This window comes from Brienomyrus brachyistius, chromosome 13 (genome assembly GCF_023856365.1).
Source record: "Brienomyrus brachyistius isolate T26 chromosome 13, BBRACH_0.4, whole genome shotgun sequence".
Classification (NCBI taxonomy): Eukaryota; Metazoa; Chordata; class Actinopteri; order Osteoglossiformes; family Mormyridae; genus Brienomyrus; species Brienomyrus brachyistius.
Window position 1 is genome coordinate 16,506,496 of NC_064545.1, and position 27,682 is coordinate 16,534,177.

General features: G+C 46.7%; 1 protein-coding gene and 1 long non-coding RNA gene across 4 annotated transcripts in view; one reads left to right on the plus strand and one right to left on the minus strand.

The window, feature by feature from the left end:
• Nucleotides 1-11,544: 11,544 nt before the first annotated feature.
• The window catches only part of LOC125706219 (protein unc-13 homolog C-like), a 73,267-nt gene continuing 57,129 nt past the window's right edge, over nucleotides 11,545-27,682 (minus strand). For all 3 annotated transcript variants that reach the window (XM_048972802.1, XM_048972803.1, XM_048972801.1), the window contains 9 exons: nucleotides 26,658-26,746; nucleotides 26,155-26,298; nucleotides 25,597-25,720; nucleotides 25,052-25,111; nucleotides 21,504-21,584; nucleotides 19,147-19,294; nucleotides 14,873-14,965; nucleotides 13,758-13,917; nucleotides 11,545-13,412 (listed from right to left, as the gene is read on the minus strand). In XM_048972802.1, the coding sequence (XP_048828759.1) occupies nucleotides 13,127-13,412; nucleotides 13,758-13,917; nucleotides 14,873-14,965; nucleotides 19,147-19,294; nucleotides 21,504-21,584; nucleotides 25,052-25,111; nucleotides 25,597-25,720; nucleotides 26,155-26,298; nucleotides 26,658-26,746 (1,185 nt within the window). In that variant the 3' untranslated portion in view covers nucleotides 11,545-13,126. The remainder of the gene's footprint in view (nucleotides 13,413-13,757; nucleotides 13,918-14,872; nucleotides 14,966-19,146; nucleotides 19,295-21,503; nucleotides 21,585-25,051; nucleotides 25,112-25,596; nucleotides 25,721-26,154; nucleotides 26,299-26,657; nucleotides 26,747-27,682) is intronic.
• LOC125706221 (uncharacterized) lies at nucleotides 14,961-19,645 on the plus strand. The gene is made up of 2 exons (XR_007381938.1): nucleotides 14,961-16,416; nucleotides 16,552-19,645. It is a non-coding gene; the product is annotated as an uncharacterized LOC125706221 (long non-coding RNA).

Below are 27,682 nucleotides of genomic sequence, written 5' to 3' on the forward strand. Positions count from 1 at the left end.
CCTGACATGAATGTTTTAACAGCCTATCGACGCTAAGCATTTGAAGTGTAATATCTCACTTTCGGCTCCAACTGTGAAAGAGGCTCGGTGCCTCACGTTAAGCACGTAGAATATACAATATGTGGTGCGCTCACAGGTAGAAGCAGCTGCCCCTGCCAGTGGGCACTGCGCTCTGTAAGCTTGTTAGTGCCTGTTAGGAATAGCTTGTTCAAACCATCAGCAGAAAAAGGCCAGTTGCATTTCGTTGGCCGGTCAGCTGTAGACTGAGAGTGCAGATTGCGGGGTTCGCACACCCCACCGGGGCCAACAACCCATAGTTGAGTTTAAGCTTGTAATTAGAGGTTCCTGTGATGGCAGCCCCCCTTTCGATTTAACGATAAGCTATGGGGATGTGGAGGTTGGGAGGAAAGGGGGTAAGGAAGACCCAATACAAAGAGGAAGGAGTGAGAAAAAGGAACATTTAAAAATGCAGAGAAAATAAGGCTGGTTGTCGGATTACATGCTGCAGCTGATAGAGTTGAAGATGAATGATGCCAGCTGGTGAGAGAAGTCCCACGCCAAGGGTGTTTAGGTTCCAACGATAGTGCCAGCTAATGGTGCAGACGTGGGTTAGGGGCTGCCGAGGCTGCAGGCCACGTTCTAACCTCTGCTCTTTGACCTACATGCATCCTCTGTGCGTGTCACCTGTCAAATGTGCTCCCTTGAATTTTCGGAGCCCCCACAAAATCATAGCTCTTTAATAGCTCTTTCTTGTGCCTTCTATCCTGGCAGGGGTTAAGTAATGAAGGAGACTGATATCTCTCTCCTCCCCCCGCTCCTCTTTGGAGACATTTGAGCCCCCCAGCGGGACGAGGCAGCATTAAATCGCTCCCCATCTCCTTGTCTGTGTTTAATGGCTCGGAAGACCATTGTCTAAAGCCTTTGCCAATAAGCGCAGCCCCAGGGTGACTATAGAGGGTCTCCTAGGTTTGGAATCGACGGTGTGGCCTGGTGCGGAGAGGACCTGTCACAGAACAGTGCATCCAGCTGCGTAAACGGATAAGAGAGGAGAAATGATGGCATGCTATGCAGCCCGGGCACCTCTGTGCAAATGAATAACATCAGCCTGATTTACCTAAGCTCGCTCATCACTGCAGTGCGAATGGCGGCCAGAGGAAACGTCCCACGAATGCAGTTCAGGGTTAGAGGAGCTTGGTGTGATATCAGTCGATTACTGGTTTACATCTTGGGGAGGAAAACTGTAGTTTCATCGATGGACAAGGTACTTAATATTAAGTACCTTTGTTACATGAAGCCCGTAGCCTATCGCAGGAAGCTCAGGGCACAAGGCTGGACATCTCTGGGGGACTTGCAGCATTTGCTAGGTAGCAGAGGGCACAGATCAGCTCTTCATGGGGCACATGTGCGCAGATCACATGCTATGGGCAGTTCAAACATCTCTCCTGCCCGCCCTGCTGCCTGTAACGTCTCTCCTGCCCTCCCTGCTGCCTGTGACGTCTCTCTTACCCGCCCTGTTGCTTATGACGTCTCCTGCCCGCCCTGCTGCCTGTGACGTCTCTCCTGCCTGCCTTGCTGCTTCACCACTGTTCGTCATGCCATCTGAAGCATCACCAGCACCTGCCTTCCCCCCCGCTTTGAGACTCAAATCTTAAGATTAACTTCCTCTGCCAGCCCCTAGTGGATGGGCTCCCCCTTTGAGTCTAGGTCCTGCTTTGGGCAGGGGAGAGCGTAAAGCAGTTTGAGACAATGTAATGTGAAAATGTATTATGCAAATTGAATTGAACTCTACTGAACACTATAGGTGCGAGGCTATGGTGCTGGCCACTGTGTAGGGAACCCTAATAACTCAAAGGAGCTCCACTCTACTCACCTAAGTGTAGCCCATTGAATGCCCCAGATAATTACACACTGTTTATGCAGCAGTCTTAGTTTGTTGTAAGAGACGATCACCATCTTCTTTTGTAAGTTTATTTATATAATTTAAGCATGCTGCCAGAAAGAGCTGCCATCATCCTTGCAGTACTGGTTGACTGTGAAACATGATGGTGAATCTGCAGTACCTCACCACGGCCCACCTTTCAAAACCTGGTGTTCTGAATGACATTTTTATGGTTAACAGTGTCTTTGGCCTCTGTGGAAAATGGCTGCCCATACATGTGCCGATAAACTCTGAAGCTCCAGTTTATTTTACATTCAGCAGTAAATTTCATGGATGACCTGCTGACCTTTCCAATTTTTGTACGGAGGCATGGGATGCGATTGCTTTGAAGGCACGCTGGGAGCCGCGTTGCCCTACCCCCGAGTTCGAAGCGGCCTCACTTCCAGGCAGTCAGAGGCATACCTCTGAGGCAGGTCAGAGGTTTCGGCACCCAGCGTGGGTGTGAGCTGCTTGGGCGCGCTGTGCTGCTGTGCGGGGCAGAGAGAGTGCCCAGTGGCGTCACTTCACAGCAAAGCGTGTCCTGCTGAATGAGATTTGCCTTGTAGTGTACGTTTTATGCCATCCTGATTCATCGTTACGCAGCAGCGTTTGCCGTGGGCTTTGAGTAAGAGCGAGATGAACTAATATCTGAAATGTTGCTGGAGCATTGCGAAATCCGAAAGGTAAAGTCTTGTATTGCATAAAGCAGTTAGGAGTGATCCTCTGACTCCTCATTCCTACACTTGATCCCTGTGTGCATTTATTCAGTTTTTTCACTTGAGATGCACCTTATTCTTACAGTAGACATTCATTTACTGATGGGGAAACTGTATTACATTTAACCATGGTTACTTAACCCTGTCATTATTAACCCTGATCATGCATGTCCCACGGGTGCTATACTGTGTTTTCACAATCCAAAAAGGTGCAGTCAGGATAATATCTGGTTATAGTGTATAATTGCGTGTGTATGTGTGGGTGTGTGTATGTTTATGTGTATGCTACATGTATGTGTTGTGGTGTTGATGTGGATTAAGCTGCCACCACACTTTAAAAAATGTGAATTTTCGCTGCGCTTGAGCCTGCGCGCTCTCTGATATTCATTTTGTGATTTGATGTACGCCCTTCTATTCAGCTTTTCAGTGTATCATGTTTGCTCAGTGTTCGGATGATGGTATTGCTTGTTCCCTTACTTGGTCTTGTTTGCCCTAGTATCTGTTTGTAAATTAAATATTATTTTTGTCGCTTCAGTTGTCATCTTCCGTTCCGACTGTAGCTGGGTAAATGTCTGTCACCAGTAACTGTAAATCAAACATATCAAAAGTACATTTATTGTAATAGGTTTAATCTTTCCCCCTTCACAGCAGATACATTCTTTGTTATGGTATCCCCCTAGACCGTACCGAAACAGAAACTGGGGGCTCGTCCTCTGCTCTTTTCCTTTGTTTTCCTTTTTGTCTGCCAGTTTCTCTTCGGTGTGGGGTGAGGTTGGAGTACTTGATAATGCCTCGGTTTGGCTTCGAACGTTTTACTACTTCTCCTTTGTTGGAACAGTTTGAACTTTGCTGGAAAAATGAGTTGTTTTTGTTGGCTGAATTTTACGATGTTTCTGTTCCGTGGCTGTGTGCCGCGCCCGTTATCCAAAATATCTGCTTTTGCCACGCCTAACTGCTTTATGCAATACAAGGCTTTACCTTTCGGATTTCGCAATGCTCCAGCAACATTTCAGATATTAGTTACTCAGGTTTTGGATGGGGCTGATGATTATGGTGCAATCTTCGATGATATCGTGATTTTTTTCACCTACTTGGTCACAGCACATACACTATACTTTCTAGTTCTATCTTGGTTGCATAAGGCTTCTCCTACTCTTAATATGAAGATATGTGAATTTGGTTGTGCTCCTGTTACATATCTGGGCAAAACAGGCAAGGACAAGTTCACCCAATGGAAGCTAAGGTCTTAGAAAGATGTTTTAGGCATAGCTGGTTATTATTGCTGTATTTCTTGAATTTTTTCAGAAGTTCCATTACGCCTCAGTAAACGTCTGTGGGCGCAAAATGAATTTGCATGGACAGAAAACTGTCAAAGTGCATTCGAAGCTTTAAAGGACTTATTGTGTTGCTCTTCTGTTGTGTCAGCTCCTAATTACAGTCGTGCTTTGAAGCTTGAGGTTGACGTGAGTGGCACCGGAGTGGAGGCTGTCCTCATACAAAAGGATGAAGATGGCATCGACCATCCACTGGGCTGCTTTTCCAAGACGTTTCTGCGTCACCTGATGCATTATAACATGATTGAGAAGAGACTTTGGCATTGCTCTGGGCTTACAACATTTCAAAGTTTGTCTGGGACCTAGTAATGTGCATATTGGCTAATGTGCTGGTTTCTTGTGGTTCATATCATCCATAAAAAAAGGTACTGACAGTATGATTGCTGATTCCCTATCTAGGATTTGGTTTTTGGTCATGAGACACTTTGTGTCTTATTCTTATTTTTGGGTGTTCTACTGTAAATACATCATATCACAAGTGCATTTATTGTAATAGGATTTATCTTTCTCCCTTCACAACATATGGATTATTTTTCTGTTATGGAATACCGCTGGACCATACTGTAACATACAGGATGGGCCAGCATCCTGTTCAGGGCATAATTATTGCTCTTCCTCTTGGAACTGAGACTGAGCCGAATGTGTCAGCCTGTCTCTGATTCGTCGTCTCCCTGTATATCATTCTCCTTTGGCTTTGACAGTGACCCTGGGCTGCAGCCTTCTGTTATGACAGCAGTACCACGAGGGGTTGAGTGTGAAGTCTGCACATTGTTGGGTTTAGTGTACAGTCTGTACAGTGTGGGGCTGAGTGTGCAGTCTGCAAGGTGTAGGATTGAGTGTGCAGCCTGTGGAGTGTCGGGTTTAGTGTGCAGTCTGTATAGTATGGAGTTTAGTGTGCAGTCTGTACAGTGTGGGGCTGAGTGTGCAGTCTGCAAGGTGTAGGATTGAGTGTGCAGCCTGTGGAGTGTCGGGTTTAGTGTGCAGTCTGTATAGTATGGAGTTTAGTGTGCAGCCTGTACAGTGTGGGGTTCAGTGTGCAGTCTGCAAGGTGTAGGATTGAGTGTGCAGCCTGTGGAGTGTCGGGTTTAGTGTGCTGTCTATATAGTATGGAGTTTAGTGTGCAGCCTGTACAGTGTGGGGTTCAGTGTGCAGTGTGGAAGGTGTAGGATTGAGTGTGCAGCCTGTGGAGTGTCGGGTTTAGTGTGCAGTCTATATAGTATGGAGTTTAGTGTGCAGCCTGTACAGTGTGGGGTTCAGTGTGCAGTGTGGAAGGTGGAGGATTGAGTGTGCAGCCTGTGGAGTGTCGGGTTTAGTGTGCAGTCTGTATAGTATGGAGTTTAGTGTGCAGCCTGTACAGTGTGGGGTTCAGTGTGCAGTGTGGAAGGTGTAGGATTGAGTGTGCAGCCTGTGGAGTGTCGGGTTTAGTGTGCAGTCTGTATAGTATGGAGTTTAGTGTGCAGCCTGTACAGTGTGGGGTTCAGTGTGCAGTGTGGAAGGTGGAGGATTGAGTGTGCAGCCTGTGGAGTGTCGGGTTTAGTGTGCAGTCTGTATAATATGGAGTTTAGTGTGCAGCCTGTACAGTGTGGGGTTCAGTGTGCAGTATGGAAGGTGTAGGATTGAGTGTGCAGCCTGTGGAGTGTCGGGTTTAGTGTGCAGTCTATATAGTATGGAGTTTAGTGTGCAGCCTGTACAGTGTGGGGTTCAGTGTGCAGTGTGGAAGGTGGAGGATTGAGTGTGCAGTCTGTATAGTATGGAGTTTAGTGTGCAGCCTGTACAGTGTGAGGTTGAGTGTGCAGCCTGTACAGTGTAAGGTTCAGTGTGCAGTGTGGAAGGTGTAGGATTGAGTGTGCAGCCTGAGGAGTGTCGGGTTTAGTGTGCAGTCTGTATAGTATGGAGTTTAGTGTGCAGCCTGTACAGTGTTGGGTTCAGTGTGCAGCCTGTACAGTGTAGGGTTCAGTGTGCAGCCTGAATAATGAATCTTGTTTGCTGTAAATGCTCTTTTATGTTTTTAAGAGTTTAACTGAAGTAAAATTGCACAAGGTTTGTTGACTGCATGTTACTTACAAATATGAGGCTGCCTTACGTCAGTCCCAGTTTTAAACCAGCAACTCTCTGGATAGCTCTGTAAATTATCCACAAACCCGCCCATGTGACCTTTTCTATCGATTTACGTTGGATCTAGTGCTGCACGGCCATCATGGCGATCCATTAATAATCGAATCACGCCCATGCATATTAACTGGCCTTGGAGTTCTGTAGTTGTTACGTCAGAATAACTCGCTGAGTGGCCGTTTGCTAAACTTGTGCTTTGAGGCGTGTACTTATTAAAGGAGAGAAAATTGTTGTCCAGAGACATTGTCCTTGGCTTTCTGGGTGTAGGCCACTGGAAGACCTAAAAAAAAAAGCACATTCTCCCCAAAAATATACAAAATACCTCAGAGGCCCTGTTCTACTCCGTCATATAGACCATTTACACAGATTGTATTTTTGTGTAATTGTGATTTTATTTTAATTTAGGGTAGAAACTGAGTACGTTTCCTGAGTATGTTAAAAACTACTTGAAAACAATCACTCTGCTCATTTGTGGTTGTTTGTCTAAAAATCCCCAGTCAGCAGTTTGAGGCACAAATATTTATTAGTGATGCAAATTGGGAGGAAGGAGCTAATTACCATGTTGCAAAGCCTGCGTACGTGTCACACCGTCGCCTGTGTGCTTTGCTGCTAATTGTGTGAAGTACCTCAGTCCTCCGTGGCATGCAGCAGCAGGCTCTGACTCTGCACTGGCCCCTCAATGCAAGCCGTCAATCAGCCAGCACACTTCCCCATTACGATTTCAGTCGCCCAGTTCGTCTCACTTAAATATCGCTGACCTGTGTGTGTCTGTACGGATCTATACAGTGCCTCATCTTTTTGACTGAAATTATTTCCATTGGCTCAGATGATTAGATGCTTTGCTAGCGACCTCCTGGGGATGTGACTCTCTAGGCTTTGAGCAGCAATGTGCTATTGTTCATTCCAGCTTAAAAAAAATCTTCTAGATCGAGCTGCTAATTGAATGAATCAAACGTGATGCTAATCTAATGTATTAGTGGGTAATTTGCTTTCTCTTCAGGTTAGCAAATTTGTGTGAATGAAGAAATGGCTGACATCTTTTTCCAAAAATGTATTTAATGGGTAAATTAATCTATATCCCTTTAACAAATAAACAGGTAAAGATCTAATTAATGCTAGTATGATAAAAATAATTACATCTATTTTTTTTCCAAATAATTTATAATTATTACAGCTCTCTCCCTATTTGTTGACGTGAATAGGGTGGGCTGGAGCGTACCACCGCAGACATTTTGGGGGGAATATGCACTTATGTTTAATAATGAGTCCTGTGCCCTGGGCCTAATGTGATTTGAATTACGTGATTCACTCAATCGACAGCTCAATCAGGGCTGCGTAATCAGGGCTTCGGTGAGAATCGCCAGGCAGTGTGGTGCATGTCTCCTTCCCCGGCGGGGGTGAAAATCACTGCTTTAAGGTCCTGCCAGCCACCATTCTGCTAATGCCTGGCATCTCCTGTGATGTCTGGGTCTGTGCAGAGGGAGCCAGATGGGGAGTGCGCGGGCAGATAGAGGGAGGTGCTGTCACCGGTCAGGCCGTGACTGGTCCGACAGGTGGGTCCGGGCATTGCCCGGTGTGCCCGCTTCGTGCCGACACGCGCGGGCAGATGGCCCTGACGGAGGCTGATTAATTTAAGGCTCAGGTAGGGACATGTGAACCAGGCTGGCTGGCATGATTTCAGTGCAGAAGAATTATCTGCTGCACTACATAGATCCTTGTCTTCTAATATCTGCAATAATGTGCAGGAACAAAGAATCTAGCCAACACAGAAAAACAAACACTGTCCTCAGTGTAAGATAGGGTCTTTGCCCAGTTCATTCTGGGGAAGATCTATGCCCATTTTAACCTGGGGAGAGTCTATGCTCATTCCAGTTTGGGGAGGGACCATGCACAGTTTGGTCTGCAGCAGGTATACACACACTGGTAGGGCGTTCACTGCAGGCAGAGCTGGACTATCTGATGCAGGAGCTTCTCCATCCAGGGTGCTGGAGCTGCCCTCCTCTAAGTCACACAGACCATGCCTGCTGGCTGCGGGGGGCAGGCAGCAGCTTGATGGCTTTGCCTCTGTGAAATTCAGCTGACGGTCACACGCACTTCAAAGCTTGCCGAATTAACAAGTGCAGACATATCATTTGAGGTTAATTTTTATCGTCTGTAACTCATGTATATTCTGCCCCCTTGCTTCCATTCTGCCTAGAATCATGCTCGGATATTTGCCACTTACTTTTGTACATATGTAACATTTGTAGAATCTTTGCCGTTCGCTCCTCTTCTATGCTTCAGTGATTCCTTGATTCTTTTGCTGCAGATCTCATTGCTGACCCTATGCCCATTGATGCATCTCTCTCTCTCTCTCTCTCTCTCTCTCTCTCTCTTTTCTCCACACTCCTACCTTCCTCTTCAGCTGCCACATTCTCAAGTTCCCGAGTATATAAACCCTTGTTTACTGTGATTAAGGTGGTGTAGTGGTGCAGGTGTAGCCTAAAGTGGTGTAGGCTGGGCACGGTGAGTTTCTGTGTAAGAGATGGTGCACGGTCAAGTTAATTGTGCAGGAATGTGTTTGTCACTTTCAAATTGCATTTGCGGATTTGGGTTTCTAAGGCCAGTTTTTGCTGTCCGCAGGAGTTAATTTACACAGGGGTGGGTGTGCAGTAGGTCTCCATAGACTGCTGTATCGAATAATTCTCACAAAACACGCGGGCCCAAAAATACAAGTCACGGCCGCCGGAATCCATGATGCGAACACGACGACGTGTGACGGCTTCATAAACGGAACGTTGTTTCATGTGCTGAAGCAAAACAAAAGCAGATTCATTTTGACACTGAAAGCTACATTTCACGGTGAGGAAACAGTGGCAACTGAAAGACTTGCCAGGCCACTGTACGCCTGTGTTCTGCCGTTCGAATCCCTGCACAAGTAAGTAGCTAATTTACTGTGACAGAAATGGAAACAGGCACTAACAATGCAGTGGAATCCAGATGTTATGGGGAAGATGTCTGCAGTCTGTCATTGTAGCCACGCAGCATTGTAACAGAAGGTATAATGGCCAGTCTCACATATTACTTTAGCCATTTATTGACCATAAGACTAAAGCCATTGTGATTACATAGGGAATAGACTAATATGGATGAGTATCTGGTTTTCACTGTAATCCCCACTGACTCTTATTATCCTCATTTTCTATTATGGTTTTTATTTAAGGGGGCTGTTAATGACTGATGGCTGACAGCATTAAGTAGGGGAGGCCCAGAAGCATGGTAGAGCGCCTCTTACTGGCACAGCTGTTAAACTGCAGCCGATTTTTCTGCATAATCTGAGGGTTTTCCTTATTCCTCTGAACCGTGTTTGTATTCTATCATTTCAAGTCTTCTGCCGCAGATCTCAAGCTGGTCCAGATGGACCATAGCTTAGGCAGCTCTTTGTTCCATCAGCCTCTTAATTAGTCAGCTTTGGCTGCGCTGTTACGAAACAGGACAATTACTGTTCACTTTGATTAGGATAAATTGATCATCCAGCTACTCAAATGTTTCAGCGAAACATTAAGTAATCTGTATGATAATATGGTCTAATAATAGTCATTAGAAAGGACCAGCATGGTAATGTTATGATAGATGCCAAACCTGCTGTGGAATTTGTAGAAATTGTCCCCCCCAAAAAAAAAATCACAAATCTTAAGTCACTGCTACAATTCAGCCCAGAGCAATCAAGCTAAATTAGGAGTTCAGCTGCATCAAAAGCCAGCATGACCCCCATGATCGGCTTTGACAAGAATTGTTCTATAGTTATCTTATTTCTTTATTATAGTAATTTAGGATGTCATGCTTTGAAAAGGACTATTAGTCTGTGTGCGATGGAGAGGATGCCTGCCTGGGGCCTCCAGGGCCCCCTGACCGCACTCTGCTGCTTCCTGTGTTCCTCCGGCTCACCTAATATCTATGCTGTCACCTGCAAGCCGGGTTTTAAGGGCGGCAAGTGCAAACTGTCATCAGTTCAACATTTTCACGGCCTTGAACTGAAAGGAAAGTCCCCTGTTTTTCTCGGAGATGAATAGCTGTACCGTCGCAAAGCGAGGTGTAACAAAAACAGGTAAATCATCAGCACGGATCTGCAGCGGATAAGCAGGGCGACGGTGACAAGAGATTATCTTAAAGAGTATATATTAAACTCCAAAGAATGAAGAATCACATTTCTAAAATAGCGAAAGGAAGAAAAAAAAAACACAAATTCTTTCCAACTGAGAAACTGCCTTGTTTTTCTAGGCTGGGTCGTTTTTCTAGGCATGGAAGACGATCAGCCCAAAAAGATGGTTCAGCCTCCCCTGCTAGGGGTGATGAGCTTCATGATGCACTCACATTGTTTCTGTGTTCCACTGAGGGAGCCTGCGGTGGTCTGTCGGGGCTGAAGGTGATCCTCTCTCGCTCCCGCTTCCTGCGGCCATCCGCATCACCCGCCGTGACGTAACAGTCTCGCATATTCGCTCTGAGGCGGATCGCTCATGCTGTGCTGGGAGGCGATGGCGGCCATGTTGGGCCTCACCGCGTCGGCGCCGCCAACTTGGTTTCCATGGTAACCGGCAGGCCGTCTCGCCGGGTCGTGTTTAAAATCTATTGTGGCAGGTTGATGCATGCAAGGGAGTAAGGGGGGGTAAATGAGGTGCTGAAGGGAGCTCGTACGCTGATGAAAACAAAGGGACCCCCACCATGCTGTTCTTTTATGTTCTCTTGTTTGTCTCATTCCGAGTTTAGACAGAAATGACCATGTGCCGGGCCTGGTGCAGTGAGCCCTGCGAGGCTTATCCTGTGTTTCAGTGCAGGGTGGACATAACGCTGGGGTCTGGGGTAAAGACACAGCAGCTCAAAGAGCAGGAATCATGGGGTGCAGCGTCGTCCCAGGACCCCTATGCCATCCCTACACCTGGGGGCTCACTCAGCAGTTTCTGATCTTTCATTTTCTGGTTGACCTGAGTTGCCCTCTACATTGCCATACCTTTGACAGTCCTAATGGGGGGAGGGGGGTGCTATGAGGGGTTGTGGGTCCAGAGGGCTCCTGGCTGGTGTTGTGAGGGGCTGGAGATCCTGAGTTTTTGCTGTGAGGGGCTGGGGGCTCCTGGGTGGTGCTGTGAGCGGCTGGGGATCGTGGCTGGTGCTGTGAGGGGCTGGGGATTCTGGGTGGTGCTGTGAGCGGCTGGGGATTCTGGGTGGTGCTGTGAGGGGCTGGGGATTCTGGGTGGTGCTGTGAGTGGCTGGGGATTCTGGGTGGTGCTGTGAGGGGCTGGGGATTCTGGGTGGTGCTGTGAGCGGCTGGGGATTCTGGGTGGTGCTGTGAGGGGCTGGGGATTCTGGGTGGTGCTGTGAGCGGCTGGGGATTCTGGCTGGTGCTGTGAGGGGCTGGGGATTCTGGGTGGTGCTGTGAGGGGCCACCGTTTCAACACTGTGCAAGTTACACTGAGTCATCACAACCAGATTTTGATCAGAATCATTTGTTTATTTACTCAATCTGTTTTTCTGTGATAAGTATCTGTTATTGACATTGGCAAGCAACTTGTTACTCTGCCATTGGCTATAACATCTTTCTGTGTAAAATTTATCTGTTGTGCTTTTACTCTTAAATATTAGTCCATTTCCATTTCACTTTCATCCCTGCCCTTCTGATGCTTGACTTAAAAAAGCCTCTTTGTATTTTTCAATACATTTGTGATTAAGTCATTCATTCATCTCCAGTAATAATCTAGTTTATGCCTTGTACTTGGTCCTGTTTATTGACTTTTAAACAGCATTTTTTAAACATTTAGCTCACTTATTTTTTCGTTTTGCGGTACGGTCCTTAATTTTCCACATTTCAGAGTCTACTGGTCATACTGTGTAGACCAAAGCACAAAACCATAATATTTAGCAGTCTGGTGATTTACATTTTTTTTTTCTGATTAAAATGCATTGAGGAATTCTGGTAAAGTAGCAAACAATGTTGATCCGTAAACGTCCATGTGTTATAATAGTCACACAATACACAACTTTCCTTCAGAGCTGAACGTAGGGCTGTTTCTGTCAAAGAGAAATAAAAAAAAAATTCAAAGCTGATATATATTAAATATGTAATAAACTCTCACCGCGTGTGAGGCCTCTACAAAAAGATCAAATTGCCCATCATATCTCCATGGCACAGCATGCTAAAAAAATCCATGCAGACTACCACAGGAAAATATAGATTTTTCATACAGGTAACAAATTGATTTTTATACAACATTTAATATAACTCTGGTAGTTTATCAGAACAGGTTTCTCGTAAATATGAAATATCACTATCAAACCATTGGCAATCTTTCCTCCTGAAACATGGGTTCACAGTGAATCTTCAGAATTTCTGAATGCTGATAAAAGAAACAAACGACTAGAAGAATCGTGACACTTTCCATCCTTGCTGCCTGGACTGACTGGGAGGAGACGGAGTTTACTGTGTCCCACAGTCAGGGCGACACGCATCCATGGAGAATTACACAGCAGTGGTAGCTGGGGAGTCGCGTTATGTTGGCACAAATCACACAGGTTATGTCTGCAGGCCCCCAGCCCAACAAGCGGTTGCTGTGAGACGATGGCGGGAAACAGGACACGCACAACAGCGGCTGGCTAACAGTGAGGGGAATCAGGACAACTACACAGTAAGAACACTTTGCCTTTCAGGGAGTAACACTGGACCAAATCATTAAGCAGAGTAAACTGATACCAAATCCACCATTTTTTAATATATATATATATTTTTTTTTGTTTAGTATTTTTACCCCGTTTTGGCACTTACCTGAACAAAATCTGTTCAAAAAGACTAAATTTGGTACAAAATGGTATTTAATATCTCATTGACATAACCTGTTGAGTATAGTACTTCATAATAAGCATAGGTACACACTTGTACATACTGCAGTTTGAAACGAACATTCCAACAGATGTTTCACACACATGCACAAAGACGTACCGTCGGACTCATCACCTGAGGCTCACCTAAACCTCTGGGGGGGGGGGGGGGGGGGTCACTAAATGTTTTTAATTTTTCTTCAAGATGGTTCCTCGGCTGACCGCGTGTCCGATTTGAGCCGCACAAACTCCTTAGCCACCTCGTCGTTTGTCCTCTGGGACAGTATCCTCATGATGGTGAGTCCAGTCTCATCCATGGAGATGTTCTTAACCAGGGGGTGCCAGGCAAGGTAGCTGCCTTTGTCTTCCAGGTCACGTAGCGGGATGACGGCCATGCCGATGGTGCGGTCCTCCCTGGCGAAGCAGTAGTCCTTCACAGCCAGGTGCAGCTCATAGGACTCGGGGCCGTGCTCGTTGCTGAGGATGCTGGGAAAATAAGGCACACGATGAAAAGGGCCACCTCGTCGTGTTTGTGCATTGCTGGATTTCTGACCCAGAGGTGTCACAATGAAATGTCAGGGCAGAAGCTTTTGCTGTACCGTTGTGATCGTTACCTAACCCTGCCCCTTCTTGTCAAAATGAAGCCACATGAAAAAGGTCACAGAGGAAATCTGTGAAATCTCGTCTCAGCCGAGAAAATACGGTGCCTGGTGGTGTCACATGTTTCAGGCAGCCATGACGCCCTCGTTATGTGTGGGATTACCAAGTCGCTTCAGACCTCAGTTCAAGTCATTTATTCTGTTTTTTAATGAAAAAAGTGCTGTTACTCACAACTGGAATGTCTCATTGTACTTAGGAGACCAGGTGTTGTTCTTGGTCTTGGTGCCGAACTTGCGCTTCTTATCACCGAGGTGAGGCCCGAGGGCGTATATCTCCACGAATGGCCGGAACATGGCGTTGGTCTGCCAGCTGAGGTTGTTCACAGCCACGACTTGGAAGGAAGGGGGGGAGCACACAGGCAGAGTGACTCCTAGTAATGTGGCATTCCATTGACTCACTGTCCTCTCCTCATTCCATTGACTCACTGTCCTCTCCTCATTCCATTGACTCACTGTCCTCTCCTCATTCCATTGACTCACTGTCCTCTCCTCATTCCATTGACTCACTGTCCTCTCCTCATTCCATTCACTCACTGTCCTCTCCTCATTCCATTCACTCACTGTCCTCTCCTCATTCCATTCACTCACTGTCCTCTCCTCATTCCATTCACTCACTGTCCTCTCCTCACACCATTCACTCACTGTCCTCTCCTCACACCATTCACTCACTGTCCTCTCCTCATTCCATTCACTCACTGTCCTCTCCTCATTCCATTCACTCACTGTCCTCTCCTCATTCCATTCACTCACTGTCCTCTCCTCATTCCATTCACTCACTGTCCTCTCCTCATTCCATTCACTCATGGTCCATTCATTCACAGTGCTCTCCTCACTCTGTTCACTCACGGTACTCTGCTCGCTCCATTCATTCATGGCCCTCCTCACTTCGTTCACGCATGGTGCTCTCCTCAATCCGTTTATTCACGGCGCTCTCCTCATTCCATTCACTCATAGTGCTCTCCTCATTTTCAAGCTGCGCTTGCATGTGTGAGTGACAGTGGAACGGTATTGTTAGCTGGAACCTGTCAAATTTGGATTTCATATATATATTCTTTTCAGAAACTGAGCCAAAAAGGCCTGCTGTCAAAGTGAGACTCTACAGTTCACCACACCAAAGTAGCATTAGGTGAATCAAAAGATTCAGCATGCCTGTGGTGAATGACTTCCCAGCTCAATGAAATGACTGTCTGGAAATGATTTTATGTTGAGAGTTAATTGGAAAGCCATTTTCCAACCGAAAAGAACAATATGTTTTGAGAAAGCCGTCTTCACGGCAGCAAAACCTACCCTTGACGTTGACCTTGTGCTCGCCGCTGCCGGGATGGGAGATGAGATCGACCTGAACAGAAACCTCCCCCACCGTTCCGTTGGACAAGTCCCCTGAAGTTTTCAAAAGAGCACAAGAATTAAATGAATTAATAATGCAGGGAAATCTGAGCTGGAGAGAAAATGCAACCAGTACGTGGAACTCAGGAAGATGAATCACTGGGTCTGACACAGCGGAGTGAGCTGGGAGGTCATCCCTCTGATTATGAGGTTCAACATTCATTTAGTTTGAGTCTGATGACTGATCATCATAGTGACCCACAGCCAAGAGTTCTCCATGCCAAGCCTTCTCCAACAGCAAACCAAAACACAGGTCCTAGGTGATGTTAGAGTGCTCTCAGTTCAGTTGGATTCCAATATCTCCACACAACTGCTATTAAAGTGAAGAAATTCACAGGCAATTTGTGCAGATATCTCCTACATCATAACAATGTTTTACTACAATGCAGTGAACGATAAAATCGCTTAATAATGGCCAAAGGTCTTAGCTCTCTAGGGGATGGGCAAGTAAAAAGGAACAACACTACAATATTCCTCACAGAAGCTATTAAGATTTATTTCTACATCTACATCTCTAGTAGTATGATTCTAGTTACAGAAATATACTAAAATACATGGTATGACTAGACTTTCAGCATTTTTAAACATCACCTTCTAGAGAAGATGACCAAATTGCAGTCCGCCCCAACTCCGCCCCAACCAGTCTGCCACATGGAAGCAACATGGAGAACTGAAACACCGAGCCGACTGAGCAACTCCAGCAGCTTGTGCCAAAGAAAAATTTTGGCTTTAGTGAAGATGACACCGAACAAGAAGAGGTGAAATGTAAACAGCGCAGAAAAACTGTGTCAGCTACCAAAGATAATACCACCAATCGGATTCAACAGTAGCAGAATCAGGACACAGACTCAATCCGTTTGGTGTTTTTTAGTTCATTTGAAACCCTGCTTAGGCCACAGCCCCCGAGTACTAGGAACGAGTACTGCTGCTCTTCAAATTATGGTATGTGAGTGACTTTGGGAGCACAACAAATCTAAGACTTCCAGCTCCATGGCAATAGAAGGACCTTCTCCTGCTCTGTCTACCAAGCAGTGGTGGGCAGGGTTCCACTAACTGCTAATTAGTGTTAGCGGATTAGCATTTCCACTACCTTTGAAAATCGATAGCGGACCAATTAGCTTCCGCAAAATTTAGTTCCACTAACTGTAAATCTGATAACATGTTTTCACAGGTAACGTAAATAAATTTTTACAGTCAGAAACATTTGTAAATTCTAAAATCATACATATTTGTTCCTGTCTGTTGTGAACATTTCTACAGTAGACTATCTGGCATGCTGTTGCCTGACTACGGTACCCTAGTTTAAATGGATTTCATCTTTGTTCACTTTAGCTCAGACTAACTTAAATCTGACAAGTTATCCGGCTAAGCAAGAAGCTTTTGTGATACAGCCCCCTGGTTGTATTTGCGGGTTCTGATTGACAGCACTTTAGATTAATAAAGAGGTGAGACCCTCCTTCCTCGTTCTGCATAAATGCCACCATGTTTGTAGTCTCCAGTCGGCTTCACTGAGGGCAAAATGTCAGCATGGGCCAGTTGCAAAACTGGGCTTCTCTTACAAAAACGCTTATATCTTGCAGACAGAATATCGTACACAGAAAACTGCAACGCTAATTTATTCCGGAGACTCAACAGAATCCAACAATATCCAACTGGGTAAGTCCTAAGTATCCTCTGGCAATCACTCTAGTCCGACAGATGGGTTTAGAGTGTTAAATGGGTTAAATTTTAGCTCTCTAGGTAAGGTTATTAGCTTTTTTTTAGTAAGCTTGGTTTAGCGTTATTTAATTAAATTTTGGAGTATGCCGATTACCCATTATCGAAGCTAACTTTTTGGTTAGCTGTGCCCACCACTGCAACCCAGACCATCCCCGTTTCTGAACCACCCGCCATGATTTGGAGATGCATATTATCTAGCCTGACCTTCCCAAAACCTGCTGTAAAAACCCTTTTCCAGGTAGCCATCTGTCATGTTTTGTAATGGCCAATGGTCATATGGTGTTTGTGTTGCCGTGATGCTGAGCGTCCTCTGACCGCCATTCTGGCCGGTAAGACCGTGCAGACGCTCTGCATTTGCACCCCGGTGTGTAAAGTGGTGCTCAGTGCTATCTGGTTAGTGTATGTTTAAAGCTGTGGCCTGGGTCAGTGCTGGAGGACATGAAAGCTCATCTGTTATGTGGATAAACACAAGAAGCTTCAGACAGAAAAATATAATTCAGTCATTATGGGTTAAAAAACGAAAAAAAAAAAAAAAACAAGACCCAAAGTCACACAACTGCGGTCAGAATTAATTGGAGCTCATGCGCCTGCAGAATGATAACAGACAGGCAGCTCAGCACCGCTGGCCCTGTGGATCCCAGCGAGTGACTGATGGGGATCAGATAACGTGGGAGATGCCGGGAGAGGGATGCCTGGTCATGCTTTAATCTTCCATCATCAGCCGGGTCAGACATGGGAGTCGTGGGCACTGTGCTGGAAAAGCGGTGACAGCAGATCAAAGTGACCCACGCGGCTCCGAAGCACGGGGAGAATGCAAGAGCGGCCGCTGAGAATAGGATTCTTTTTTTTCTTTTACGTCTTTCAGTACCTTCTTCCTTACAGCTGCATGTGTATTTACTCAGTATTTCTGCTGTGTACTTGTGGAAGCAGCTTCGCCGTTCAGCCTTGTTTCTCACCATCCTCACGTCTCACGATGCATCTTACCTACATACATTGGATGGGAGATATGAGCTCACGGTGAAATTTAATTTTCCCAGCCTTATCTCTGAGTTAATTACCTCGCAGCGAAACACATTTCATTAGATTGTATTAATTAATCTCCATTTTTTTGGGGGGTGGGACTACCTGCTGTGTGCGGTACTTTTGTGCAATGCAGATGAGGGGGGATGTTAAAGGAGACTGATGAGAATTAAACCATATAGTTGTCTCCCTTTTGGCACTGATAACCGATATCTTAAGAAGACTATTAGAGCAAAACCTGATTAGCAATATTCACTGCAGTTGGAGGGCATTATGTGTGTTCATCTCATATCCTCCCTGATGTCCTGACACACTCAGAAGTTGGCCTGTAGCAGCAAGCTGGCGGATGAGGGCGTCTGCGTGCCAAGCTTCATCCTCCGACACGTTTCAGCCATCACAGCAAGACCAAAATAGATGCCAAATATGAAACGTTTTACAGAGCATATTCATAATCCAGCCAGAAAATGATTAAGTGAAAGGCCATTTAACTCACTGTAATGCAAAGGAAATACTTAGGTTGCCTTATTGAATAGCCCTGCTGTCTTAGTGCTCGGCGCTTTGTAGATGAGTCGCGTGGAGACTGTGGGCCTGGAAGACCCAGTGCATGCTGGGACGTCATGCTGAACCGAAGGAGAGGAGCCTCAGTACACAACCACCGGTAACCAGAGGCTTGCAGAAAAGAAGCAGACTGGTTTGGCTTTGAGTGGGCAAAGAAGCTGGGAATAATAGATATAGAAATTGGGGCTCCTGACTGAAGTAGGAGCAAATCTGATGAAACAAGCCTCAGTGCATGGACACTGCTGCTCTTCTACCAGACATTAACCCCAGTGGTCAGAATCGCCCCAACTGTAGCCCCAACAACTTGACACCTTTACTTAATGTTTAGATGCATGGCAGCAGTAAGTAGGAGTTGGTGTCTGTTGTTAACAAATAATCTGTTGCTGGGATCCTCTAATTCACTGCTCACATTGGCTTTGCCCAAACAGTTGGCCAGATGCAGAAAGCCACAGCTGGAATAGCCTGGATGGTGCCTCTGGATTCTGATCTGAGTACAGTCTGCATCCATCAGTATGGAGCAGTACAGATTGACACCCTGCTGATTTTACTTCATGGCTTTTCACCCGGGCTTCCCGAGACTAACTGGATGCCTCCAAGCATCACAGCTGAGCAGGGAATACAGATACTGACCCCTCTGTTCTCGCTGGATGGGCTGGACGTACCGAAAGCCTGAGGTTCTCGTCCACACCATCCATATCCTCACCTTCCAAATAAGCTTTTGCTCTTTCACACGGAAGGCCTTTTCTCCACCTTCGATACAGCAATGTGGGGGATTTGACATTTTCAAACTACCCTCCCCCAGATAAGCAGACATACATCACTAATGCTGGAGTTTCAGGTAAACCCGACCTTCTTCAGTGGCGTATATGAAGGCCTACCTTGGGAGGTCTGGGTGCATATATATTTCTTGATCAAGGCATCTGTAGTTTGTGTGTAAAGGCTGAGTGCATATTTCAGAGACTTCAGATCTGGACTCTTCTCCAGGAATGTCTTCTTCAGGCCGTTCCCACCCGCGTGGAAGTATTGCTACAAACAGTGAAACAGACAGCCTCCATTCAAACTCAGCATTATGTGTCTGAAACAAGTGGGTGAGAGACCGTGACACCTACTCTCCGGCCGACAAGCCTCAGCATGGATTGACTCCATGACAGCAGAAGAGAACTGGCAATGATGACAACGAACACTCTTAAAACTCGTATATTACACACATATTGTAATGACAGAAATATTCAAGTGTGATGCAGATAATGGCAGAAAAAATTGTTTATTATGGAGCTGGATGCTCTGAGTGGATCAAATCGAATCAAACGTTTACTTCTCAAATGTACAAGCGTACAGTGATAGTTACAGGTAATTAAATGAGTTTTGTCCACGGCATTTTGCTGTACTTCGCTCCAGTGCTTAGTCCTTAATGTCTCCGTCTCACTTTTCCATCCATGGGATGGTGGAGATCGAGCCGAGCTTCCCCACAGATCTCATTTGTCTTTCCTCCGGCTGGGCCTCAGTATAAAAAGTCTCGGGATTTGACAGTATGGGTAAGGGGTGCTGGGCAGGGAGGAAAGCGTCTCTTGATGTTGCATTCTGGGAATTCTTATAGCTGGGTGTGCCCTGTGGTAACATGGTTTCCACATTAAAGATGTTTCCAGGGCTGTTTTTTGGCTGCAGGTGGGACTTATACCTTACTTTGACATCTAAGGTGTCATCCAGTGCAGTAAAACTAAGCACCCAGTGAAGTGTACACCGCGATTCAGGAGAGTGTTCACCGGAGTCTTCTCTCCCAGGTTCCAAAAAGGCTGCGTGCCCAGGAGCGAAGTGCCTTAGTGCTTATGATATTAAATCTGAAACCGGCAGGTTACAAGTTCACATCTCTGAAAAGGATGTCCCTGGTGTTTATCTGAATTGATTCTGAACATATCGTGGCCTCAGTATAAACAGATTAAAAACTCGAATCCAAAAAGAGGTCACCTTCATGGTATTTATGTGATAGTGGCTGTCAGGCCCGCACGACTGTGTGCAGGCTCTGTCGTTCCCTGTTGTTACGGCGTCTTACTGTTTAAACTAAATTCTTAGGATTTCTCAGTATGTAGCAGGTAGTGCCTTTCCGTCTGGCACGTTTTCATTAACTTTCCTGCTTCGGAACACTGATGAAGAAGGTCTTGTCACAAAGGCTTCATCTCAGTGATCGTAGGAGTATCGAGGTAGCATTCGTTGGCTTTAATCAAGGTGATATTTGAAGACAATCTGTTTTCAGTTCCTAATTACAGATCTGCTAGAGTGGCAAGCCTGCAAAACACAGTAAATAAGAGTTGTCCCGAAATTCACAGAGGTGACCCTCTCCACAAAAGGCAGATCTGTGTGATTAGCCACAATGCCTATGTCAGCATGTACAAAGTAATGCCCAACTATGGGCCTGGGAGCTATGAAGGTTAATAAGAAATCCCTGTCTTTCGCTCAATTCTGGTAAACTGATTTTCTGAACTCCATTAATGTGGTTTAGAAAAACGTCACATAAAGTCTGGGCTGCGTGCGGGAATGACGGCACGATAAGATCAACGACACAGAAGCCAGAGAAAAGACAGCTTACCAATGCTACCTATTGGCGTGAGGGTGAATGACAATGGTGGGTGTGAGCAGCAGAGGTGAGAGGGGAGGGCGGTGACGGAGGTGAGAGGGGAGGGCGGTGACGGAGGTGAGAGGGGAGGGCAGTGATGGAGGTGAGAGGGGAGGGCGGTGACGGAGGTGAGAGGGGAGGGCGGTGACGGAGGTGAGAGGGGAGGGCGGTGACGGAGGTGAGAGGGGAGGGCAGTGATGGAGGTGAGAGGGGAGGGCGGTGACGGAGGTGAGAGGGGAGGGCGGTGACGGAGGTGAGGGGGAGGGCGGTGACGGAGGTGAGAGGGGAGGGCGGTGATGGAGGTGAGAGGGGAGGGCGGTGACGGAGGTGAGAGGGGAGGGCGGTGACGGAGGTGAGGGGGAGGGCGGTGACGGAGGTGAGAGGGGAGGGCGGTGACGGAGGTGAGGGGGAGGGCGGTGACGGAGGTGAGGGGGGTTGCGGTGACGGAGGTGAGAGGGGAGGGCGGTGACGGAGGTGAGAGGGGAGGGCGGTGACGGAGGTGAGGGGGGGGCGGTGACGGAGGTGAGAGAGGAGGTTGGTGACGGAGGTGAGAGGAGAGGTTGGTGATGGAGGTGAGGGGAGGGGGTGGAGGTGACGGGAAGGGGGGGGCGTTTGTTTCTGTACCTTGATGGTTGGCAGCACCAGGTCCATGGCGGCACACTGGCGGGCATTTAAGGTCCGTGCATCGTCTCGGATCACGTGCTCCTATACAGACAGCCAACCAAACACAGTCACACCTTCCTATTCAGGCCTCATGTTCATGTGTTGAATCATGATTTGTCTCATTGCTCGGAAGGGCTGCTGTGTTGGCTAATGAAAGTGACCGGCCTAAATGCTCTACTATACTTCCGTGCTGAGCCTACGCCATGACCTACGCGCGTGCCCTACACCGTCGTGTGCATTTATACTTCTGCGCTGGTGTGTCCGTGTCACTTGTGCGCTGGGTGATATACAGCTTTGGATGTTACATTTATTGTCTTCCCACTCTGTTGAATTGTTGAGTCACGCAATTGAAACTGAATAAAAACAAACATCTAAGAAATAGAAGACCAAAATCTCTGTATGTACCAATCTGCTGTATGGTTCTTCCAGTGCCCTGCCCTCCTCAAACACCCACACCTTCTCACTGTCAGACCCAGAATGCTGTTTTGCTTGCGGGGGTAGTACATCCATATTCTTAAACTCAAAATTATGATTAAAAATTCAGAAAGGTACTTCGCAAATCCAGAACTAAAGAATTCACAACGCACTTCTGTTTAAAGTGTCTCAAACAGACGGTCTAATGTCAGCAAATCTGTAATACACACAGATATTCAAGAAATACCACATTTTTACTGTGTTGATGATTACTAATGTGTTAGATTAGTTGAGAGGGAAAATCAGGGAATGTAGGTTTCTAAGAATGAATTTTCCTCCCCAGCTCTGCAACATGTCAGGTCCTAAGTGTCTGTGATTCTCTTCACCTGCCAGCAACAGACTGGCTTCAGCTGTGGGAAAAATCAGCCCCCTGATTGGATGGGTCAGTGTCTTATAAGAAAGGCTCTTCGGGACTCCATGCCCTGGCTGGCTGATTCCTGCAAGGAGTCAGTACTTTGCCTTCATGCTATTCATGGTTAATTTTAGAGTTTTAGAAATGATCTCGCTCTTTATTTAATGTAGTGACTTTTCTTTCATTAGTTTTCTTTCATTTCATTGGTAGGCAAATGAATCTATCGGTTATTTGTGAGCTTAGTTGGATTCACTTTCTTTTTTGCCCCCTTTATTTTGTTTCCTAGTCTTGGCCTCTGTATCGGTAGGAGCTCTGCTCCCCTCTGCTGTCAGACCATTCTCTCAGTCAATTCCACAGATGGGCATTTTTAGCTAGCGTGATGGTGCCATTTAAACTGTGGCTTTCATTAATGTGCCTCGGTTACCTCTGGGAGTGAATACATTACAGGAAGCGCGTGTGGTAACAAAGTGCGCCAACACCCAGATGTTTGAGCTGCAAGCCTCATCGTCCTGTATGCTGAGTTGGCCCTGTGATATTTTTACAAGCATCATGGCCACTAATAGGTTATATTTCCTTATGAAGTTTTACTGGTAGTTTGCACACGAACAAGTGCACAAAAGCCAGGTGTGTTTCAAGTGCACAGTGTGAAGTAGATCTTGTGTGTGGAGATGAACGGGGGGGGGGGCACATGTTGGAGTAGCTTTTCTGAACCTGAAAGCCACAAGTTCCCCAAGGGGGTGTGAGGAGGTACAGAACTAATGCCCTCAGCAACCACTGTAAATGTGCGCAGCATGTTATCTGATGGCAGAGGCTAAATGAGCACAGAGATCGAAGATGATTTAGAACCGGCATTTATATGGATTCCCTTTTCCTACTCTGTCATGGGCTTTGCGCCTGATCCTCTCAGATTGAGAATTTCCCTACTTGATATTCACAGCTTTGCCTGCTCCTTGCAGTTCCCCTCGCAAAACAATCTATAGAAACACACGGCTCTTAGATCGGGAAAATTATTAAATGGGAAATGCATGTGATTCCCTGTGACGTGGCTCCTCCCCTCCCCAGATTGTGGGCTCAGATCAGGGGCTGGCTCCAGACTGATCGCATCATGCGAAAGGGCCGTCCTTTGATGAAGTGCACCGGCTGCGTAAATCCCAGAATGCCGTGCACTTTCGCTCAGATGCAGTAACTGCTTCCCACACCTATGGGACAATGGTTGCAATTCTCAATTTAATCGGGGGGGGGGGGGGGGTGATGTCAGATTGCAGCTGTGGACGAAGGATGCTGTCCATCGATTCCTCTCTTTTAAAGGGCACTTTTTATAGATCAGGCCCAATACAACAGTTTTACCACTTTGTCAAAAGCACCATCGATCGGGCGCTAGAGTGTGCCGTATGTCTGGACTGAGATTAGTAAGGGCAAAGCTGCCTATTGCTCTCTATTAAAGTCAGGGCGGGATCGCGGGAGGTGTAAATATACGTGCCAATCGTTCTGCATCTGGACCAGCACCCATGGCGTACTAAATAGAATAGATCGTTTAAATTGTTTCACCGGAAGGTTCAACCACTTTTGGAAAATAGCCTTTATGCCGGCTACTTAAACATGATGTGCAATAATTTTGAAATGAGTTCCATGTGGAATAAAAATGTCTCCGACCTGTCAAGGCCACTCCAGATAGCAGCTGATGCGATGGTTTTATTTGTGCAAGCTGTTAAACTTTATGACTTCAGCTGTGGGACGAATCTGCTCAACAGCTCAAACGACAGAATGAAGTGGCCGACTTCAGCGAAGCGGGCAGCCTTCATTGCGGCAAACGCGAACTAAGGTGACGTCGGAAGAACAAAGCAGGGACAATAGATGGGGAAAATATATTCTCTCCGTCAAATAGATGCTGGAGTAGATTAGCAATTTTGGTACAGTAAGTGCATGGGTGCGCGTTGTAAATTGTACTTGTAATATTCGAAAGTAGCACTGAACCGGTTAATGGTGCCCAACCTACATAGTCCTCACCAGGATGAGTCCAGACTCGGTGAGCTACGGCTTACGCTCACTCACACGAAGAATTCACTTCCCTACATTAATATCAGCACATTTTCAGTTTAAATATAACTTTATATGAAACAGACCTTTTCTTGCTCCATCCTTTAGTTCATTTTGTGTTCCCATTTCTAAAATAAACAGGAGTTCTGACACACACCTTTAAGTGTTTATTAATAAAGTGTGCTTGGGAGGCTGCATTGAGATGGGCCCCCACCGACGGCCTGTAGCCACCCAGCTGGATGGCTGTCATTTATGCATCTAGCACAGATTACACTGCTCAGTGTAAAAGCTGTTCTTTTAAATGCCTTTAAATGTTTTTATTACGTTCTTTTTTCGGAACAAGAAATATTGCTATGTTATGATTAGCTGTAACAGCGCAGTCAGCTGCTAAACAGCGTTCTCCCACTTAGCAGTGGCTTAGACTGTCGTGTTTGTGATATGATAACCTTCTAAATGTCAGGATGGGTTGTTATGGAAACTCAGACAGTTTTGGTTTGAATTATTAGCTTCTCATTATAATACATTTTCCATTTTATATAAACATTTTTTTTTTTCCATTCAGTTCTATCCTGTGAAAAGCAGTGACCTAGACTGTACACAGACATGCATCGTTCTTGGGGGAGGGGAGGCTATTGATCATCTGTACCTTCAGTTTGGACAGCTGCCCCAAGTCCTTCGCTGCGCTGAAGATCATCTGAGCTCCTTGCTGTTGAACAGAGAGAGAAACAAGTTTTTTTGCTGCTAAAAATCTATCCATCTAGTCTGTCTGTTAGCAGCACAGTGTTGGCTAGAACCTAGCCCAGACAGCATGGATACACGGCAGAGGCAAAGCGCCGATGGCATTCGACTCAATGTCATCACGTACAGCTGCAGCTATGTTGGTGTGCTGTGTGCTGTTGTCATGTTCTGATGACAATCAGCTTCACACGTCTACTGCGTGCGTGTGAGTGCGTGTGTGTGCGTGTGTGTGTGAGGGAACATCTGCCAGAGCCAGATAAAGACGTGTGCCTCATTTCCCAAAGACAAACTGCGTGGTTTCCATGCAAGTGCTATCACCAAGGTCTGTATGCTGGAGCGGGCACCTCCTCAGTGTTCATGCTGGGGACCCTGAAGCGTGACTGAGTGCTGTCTGTGGGGTGGGGTGGGGTGGGGTGGGGGGGGGGGGGGTCGGGCGTGGAGCTTGCCACTCACGCTTTGGTCCGTCAGCGGGGGCAGTACAATCTGCCTCTCCATGGCGTTCAGCACTGTCTTCCACAGTTCCTTCAGCACCCTCTTCAGCACTGTCTTCTCGCAGATCTTGGCGAACAGGATCAGGCTGCGCAGAGACCGCGGTTAGAGACGCCGCCAGGCGCACTGAGCGGAGGGAGGGATGACCGTGTAAGGTGACGGTCACAGCCTGGCTCGGGGGTAAAGCCGCATCCGGTAGCCAGTGGGGGTCAGTACCGTAAGGTATCACTAGCTGAGTATTCAGGCTGCAAAACGTACACCTCTTAATGGGAATTAGTCCATCTCACACACCTGTGTGGTATGAGCATTATCTGTGTGGCATGTCTGAATATTCCTGAGTAAAACTTGGCATAAAGCGGTTTTGATTTAGGAGGCTGTCGTGATATCCCACCGGATTCAGTGCTGCTGTGAGGACCAGATGGTCTGGATATTTATGTTCTGAAAGAATGTGGGAAGAGCTGAAAATGCTGGATTTAGGGGTGCGTTCTGCCCGTGGCACCACGGCCGCCCGCGGTGTCTTACTTCTTATCCAGGAGGTCCATCAGGGGCCGGAGCACGGTCTCGGCGTCCAGGGCTGCGTTGCTCTTGCCTTCCGCTCCAGTTGCCTTCATCTGCACCAGCTCCTGGTTCATCTGCTTCACACAGTCTTCAATGACGGCTTTGAAGCTGGTACAGGGAGAGCCGGAGCCCAGGAGGGATATCAGACACTGGGCGTCAGTTACACAGAGTGCTGAGCCGCTGTCTGAGCAATAGCTCCTATCTCCTGCCTGCCAGCCTCTGGAATTCCTCCCCTTTCTCATCCCTGGGATTCCTATCTGGGATCTCTTATTTGAAAAGGAATATAGAATGTATGTGATATAATATATATATATATAATAATGTGAAAATACTGACTATACCACTTTTTAAAATTAGATTTTATCTTGTAATTAGTACACTATAGTTTATTATGCTCATTCTTTCACTTGAGTAAATATGAGACGGTAGATCTGCCTCTGAAGGTGTAGATGTTAGAGGTGATTCACCTGGCCCCAAACACGCTGCTCAGCTCATCCAGGACTGTGTTGAGCTTGTTCTGTAGCTCCTTCAGGAGGTCACTGGCCTCGGCGTCGAGCTGGGAGAAGGGGGGACACCGATTTCAGAGAAGTGGGTGTTGTGGTGACTGGGTGGGAGACGTGCACCGCTGTTCTCAGGCTGGCTCTCGTGCAAAGGCTGATGGCCGTGTAAGCAGGACCAACATGGGGGGGTGCTCCTCCGCATGGGGTAGTTCAAGCGAGAGCCTTACTGAGTTGCTTTTTCCTTTGTTCAGTAAAAGCTTTGACTGCTCACTTGGTTTTTGCTGTGAGAATGAGTTCAATTTCAAATGCATGTCACAGGTCAATGGAAAAAATGTACGGATTATTAGTCAGAAAGCGGCTTGGATGGGGCAAATAGTTTAATCCACAGGATGCCAGTCCTTAGCGATGAGGAGAAGGCAGCCACATGTGCACCTGGTCTGTATCTTGCTGTTTGACACTCACCCCCTCACTACCCTGTGTGCTCAGTGAGCGAGGAGTGCGCAGTGAGACTATATGCCTCGTCCTGTGTGTGCGTGAGTCACATGTGTGAGCTCAGTGCGGGAGCTGCATGTTAATGAAGCAGCCCCACCCCCTCCGCAATCAGGTGTTAATGAGAGTCATTCCTCTCTCTAAAGGGAGTCCAGTGGTGTTCAGCAATGAACCTACAGTTCCAGTGCACTGAACACTTCTTTTCATCCAGTTTGTTCACCTCCTGGCTTGAACCTAATTATACTTCTTTACCGATCCTTCATTAAAATCACATGGAGGCCAGTCTATTACCATTCATGCAAATTTCTTCCATGTAAAGTCCCACCGAGCATGGGGCGCCCCCCACTGTCTCGGAGGTGTTCAGAGACACTTCCGAAAACCACCTTTCTGCTTGAGGATGGAGAATGTCGGGAACCAGCACTGCCCATGCGGGCCCATATCAATCACAAATATCTGCCCTTAACACCGTGACACTGTTATAAATCACGGAGAACGGCTGTTCC